This window comes from Rhincodon typus, chromosome 16 (genome assembly GCF_021869965.1).
Source record: "Rhincodon typus isolate 14 chromosome 16, sRhiTyp1.1, whole genome shotgun sequence".
Taxonomy (NCBI): domain Eukaryota; kingdom Metazoa; phylum Chordata; class Chondrichthyes; order Orectolobiformes; family Rhincodontidae; genus Rhincodon; species Rhincodon typus.
The window spans coordinates 9466037-9471377 of NC_063347.1; the positions used below are offsets into that span (position 1 = coordinate 9466037).

At 43.8% G+C, this 5341-nt stretch overlaps 1 protein-coding gene across 1 annotated transcript in view; it reads right to left on the reverse strand.

The window, feature by feature from the left end:
* Positions 1-5341, reverse strand: part of LOC109913124 (semaphorin-3B-like) — a 186625-nt gene that overhangs the window by 50460 nt on the left and 130824 nt on the right. The window contains exons 10-12 of the mRNA XM_048606683.1: positions 4179-4323; positions 1312-1531; positions 1112-1203 (exon numbers count right to left, since the gene is read on the reverse strand). Of these exons, the coding sequence (XP_048462640.1) occupies positions 1112-1203; positions 1312-1531; positions 4179-4323 (457 nt within the window). The remainder of the gene's footprint in view (positions 1-1111; positions 1204-1311; positions 1532-4178; positions 4324-5341) is intronic.

Sequence of the window (5341 nt, forward strand, 5' to 3'; positions counted from 1 at the left end):
TTTCCTGCTCCTCTGATGCTGCCTGGCCTGCTATGTTCCTCCAGCTCCACACTGTGTTATCTCTGACTCCAGCATCAGCAGTTCTTACTATCTCCCAATGGAGGGTGGTTGGTTTGCAATGTAGACTGACACCAACAACACAGGTTTAATTCCTACACTGTCTGAGGCTCCTGTGAAGGACCTGCTTTCTCACCCTTCAATACAGAACCTAAGGGTACTTGTGCAAATCAACAGAACAGTGATTCTGTCTCCTCAAACGACAGTTTATAAGCACTTTTAATCACAGAATCACTACAGTGTGGAAGCAGGCCATTGAGCCCATCATCACCACACTGACCCTCCAAAGAGCATCCCAGCCAGACCCACACCCCTACCCTACCCTACACAGGTAACCTTGCATTTTACCTTGGCTAACTCACCTACCCTGCACCTCCCTGGATAGTCTGGGCAATTTAACATGGCCAATCCCCCTAACCTACACATCTTTGGACTGTGGGAGGAATTATGTGGGGATTTTGTGCCTGCACAGACAGACAGACAGTCACCCATGGATGGAATTGAACCCGGGTCCCTGGTGTAGTGAGGCAGCAGTGCTAGCCACTGAGCTACCGTTCCGCCCAATAATATCGCTGGATGCACATCCGATCATCTTGCCAAATCCCATCAGTTCCAGACCACCATGTGTTCCATCCAAAATATGACAATAATGCCAATGTTCAAGCTACGTTCTAAGGTTAGGACAGATAAAATAACGAGAAACTGCTTCCAGCGGTAATTGGAACAGTAACAAGTAAGCAGAGATTTCAGGTACTTGGTAAAAGACACAATGAGGGTAAGTTATTTTATACAGCAAGTTGCTGTGATTGGAAATGCTCTGTCCCAAAGGGGCACAGATTTTACAGTAACTTTCAAAAGAGAAATGGATAAATACTTGAGGGAAAACATGCAGAGATATGGGAGGGGGGGTAGGTGGTGTAGTCAAGTGTACAGAATTAACTGAATAGCTCTTTTCAAAGAACCACCATAGATAAAGTGGACTGAGTGGCCTCTTTCCATGCTGTGTACTTGTGCGTGAAGATCCAAATACAGGGCCCATTATTCCATGTTGTACCTGGAAGACTTGCAGCTCTTCGAGAAGAAGCTCTTCCATGTTCTGCCAACTTTCCTTTGGCACCGAGATGACTTTCAAAACTGTCCCGATATCTGAAAGTCCAAAGGAACAGCTAAATTGGAGGACTGCAGCAGGCCAATATAAACAAGAAAGGCTATTTAGAGGCAGCTTGTAGCTGGTAAATTAAAAGGCAAACATACCTGTTCCAATAAACATAACATCATAGCGTCCATCGCCTGCATCCACTCTGTCTACCACTATCTGAGTGAAGCTGTAGTCAACATTGGTTTTCACCAGGATTGGTCGATGGCCAATGGGGTTAATGGCATTGTACATCAGGGGATGGTTTCGAGCAAACAGTACGACGTCGTCAGGAAACTCTTTGGTTGACTGAAAGCCCCCAAAGGTTTTGCTTGGACACTGGGAAGATGAAAAACAAGAGCATCTTAATGCTTAGGAACATGATAGTACAAGAGAAAATATGCTTCTAATGGCAACAAAAGTTTGGTGCCAAAGCCTTGGCTCCTTTGCAATGCGGTATGGATTATTTACCAATACTGAAGAAAATACAAAATTAGAAATACCATGAAAGCATGTACCTTTTGTTCTATATTATCATCAGAGAACCATTACAGCACAAAGAGAGGTCATTTGGCCCTCTATCTCCTGCTGGCTCTCTGCAGGAGGGCTCATCCAGTCCTACTCCCTTGCCTTTTCCCTGTCTTCCTGCAAGTTTTTATTTCCTGCAAAGTTCCTGCAAAATGTTATTATCTTCATATATATCTTCATCTTTTATTATCTTTTCATTTGGAAGCTACAATTGAATCTGCCTCCACCCACATTCCAAATCCTGATTTTCATCCTCTTTCATCACTTGCCTTAAGTCTGTGACCCCTTTTTTCCCAAAGCATCGTTTTTCTATCAGAAATAAAAGGATGAAAGAACTGCAGATGCTGGAAATCAGAAACAAAAACAGAATCTGAGGAAGGGTCAGACCCAAATTGTTAATTCTGATTTCTCTCCACAGATGCTGCTGGTCCTGCTGAGCTTTTCCAGCAATTCCTCCTTTTGTTTTTTGTTCTATCAGCCTTGTGGTTCTGGACTATTTGAGGCAACATGGTCTGAGCTTGATTCTATGTAGCTGGGTTAATTTGCAGCATACAGGTCACCTCACAATACTCCAGACAGGAAGCAAGGGGAATCAGGCCAGGATTCTTGTCCTTCTTTGTTATTTAATGACTTAAAAAGTATAAGAATATAGATATGACAGAGACTGGGTCAGTCCCAGCATCAATGCCCATTCTTAAGGAACTTAACAGAATTGATGCAGAAAACTTGTCTCCTCTTGTGGGAGAGTCCAAGAGTATAGGGGATAATCACGGGTAAAGGAATCGTCTGTTCAGGAAAGAGATGATGAGGAATTTTTTTCTCAGAGAGTGGTGAATCTGTGGAATTCTTTACCACAAAGGGCTATCAAGGCTGGGTCATTAATTATTTTCAGGGCTGAGATAAGCATATTTCAATCAGTAAGGGAATCACGGGATGTGGGGAAAGGCAGAAAAGCAGAGTTAAGGATTATCAGATCAGCCATGATCTCACTGAATGGTGGAGCAGTCTTGAAGGGCTGAACGGCCTACTTCTGCTCCAATGGCTTATGATCCTGCAGATAGCCAAGCAACCAATCATCACCCAGGCCAGTACATGAAGACCATCATTTGAAGATGAGTCACAGACAGCCTGCATTCATATATCACCTTTATAAGGCAGTGGAATACTGAAGCTGGAGAACTTAATCCCAAAGATTGAGCTCGACCTGGATCAGAGGTTGACATGTTAGGGATTACTGCCACTGCGGCTGTAGGTGGGCATTATCAGAGGAGATGAGAGTTCCATAAATGCATGGCAGACCTTAAGGAGATTAGTTTAAAGGGGTTGAGGGGCATGAGTTACTCGGTACAGATTTCCCAGCCTCTTAAATTCTTGTAGTCACTGTATTTATATGGCCAGTCCAATTCAGTATCTGGTCAATGGTAACCCCTAGTTTGTGCCTGAAAACCTTTAATGTGAAGGGTATGGTGCAGCCCATCCCCATTCCCATTCCCATGGGCTGAACATTAAGGTCACTGGATAACAGTTGACTGACTTGCAGAATTTTCTCACTCAGTAGAATTTAATAGAGAGTGCAGCAGCACCTTACAGTTGATAATGGGGGATTCAGTGATGGTAGCGTCATTGAAACTCAAGGAGAGATGATTGATAGAGATGGTCATTTCCCGATTCCTATACAGTCCAAATGTTATTTGCCAGTTATCAGCCCAAGCCTGGGCACTGTCCAGGTCTCTCTGCTTACGGACTGTAAACTTGTTTTTTGCTGGCAAACGTGAGTTTCAAATTATGGTTGAAATGAGGAAAGAAACACTGAGGAAGGGAAGACGTTACATAGTTTAAAATTGTAAGGAAGGAGGAGCTAAATGTGGGAGACTGTGTATGTCAAAAGGTGTAAGGTTTAAGAATATTCCTTTTGCTTCCAGAGAATGAGTCCCTGCAGATTAAGGAATGGCACTTTAAGCAAACAGAGCCATGAGAAGAGCTCAACTGATTATGTTACATTACTTGTCAATGTAGCACTGTCAGGATTATTTAGCAAGTGTTGCCCAATCATAGAATCAAATCCAACAGGAGACACTTTGTTTTGGGATTTGCAAGCACGGGTTGGTAGAGTATGGTCTGCATTTTATTTCCAACAGGGAGGAGCGGGTATTTGCTGCTGTCCTCAGGTCTAAAGGGATCATAGGGTGTGGGGGTGGGGGGGAAGCAGAATGAATGTACTGAGTTGGATGATCAGCCATGATCATAACGGATGGCACAGCAGGTTCAAAGGATCGAGTGGCCTTTGTTTCCATGGAACAAATGAAGGAACATGTTGCTTGATACAATCCCGCAACCGCTTAGACATTGCTCAACTGAGTCACAAAGTCAAAACAAATTAACTTTCACAACTTTGGAAAGGATGCTACATTCAGTGTGCCTCATAATTAGTTCATGTCGCATTTTAACTGGGTCCTACCATTCCTGGCCGAGGGTATGGCACTTTCCCCTGGTATGGTACCCACTGATAGTTTGGACCCTCTTTATGGGCGAAGGGTCCCAGGAAAGCTCTGCGAATATCGTTCATGCTGTAGACACACACAGCTGAGCCTTTGAAGACATTGCTGAAACAAATGGCACAAATTATAAAGCAGTTAGAAACAAGTCAGACTCATTGAAACTGCACAAAAGGCCATTTCACATTTCACCGCATCCCATGAATGAATAAGAAAGCATCAGAAAATATCGCACACCTTATGTCATTGCCATTTGTAAAGGGCCTCAGAGGGAGGGACAGGTGAGTGAGAAAAGGGTTGGCACCAACAGATGAGAAACTTCACTTTTCTTTCTGGGAAATGCATGGCAAATCACTTCAACCCCCCCGAGTCTTCCTCTGAACCCTTGGTCACTTTGATAGGGAGGGAGTTGGCAGATGATCTAAATGAACTCTTTCCCTGCCGGGAGTGTTTACCTTTTCCAATGTCCCTTTGACCCGACGGTTGAGTCAGGAGCAGACCTCACTTCGACCCTGAGCTGCAACTCCAGGGAACTTTGTGATCTGCACTTTCAGTCTTATTTCCCCAAAGATACATTCAGCAGCAGATCAAATTTGCTTCAAGTGGAAAACAGACCAGGTGTTTTCTTTTAATAAAACACATCATATCTTCCCTGGCTCTGTCACTGCCACTTATATTAAAGTGTACATTTACACTTTGTGTTAAACCTTCACTGGTTTATTCTCTATCTTATAGCCCAAGGGGTTTTGTTTTGCATGAAGGGTTAGTTAGATTTGTGGCAAATGGAATTTAACCGTGATAAGTGTGAGGTGGTGCACTTTGGAAGTACTCAACAAATGGCAGGACACTGGGAAGCTCAGAGGATGAAGTTTAGATCTTGGGATGCTTGTCCGCAGATCGCTAAAGGTGTCAGGACAGGTTAATAGTGTGGTTCAGATGGCATACTGGATGATTGCCTCCATCAGCTGTGGTGCACGGGGAGGTTATGTAGGAAATAAAAACCAAAAGAACTGTGGATGCTGTAAATCAGGAACAAAAACAAAGTCGCTGGAAAAGCTCAGCAGGTCTGGCAGCATCTGTGGAGGAGAAAACAGAGTTAACGTTTCGGGTCCGGTGACCCTTCCTC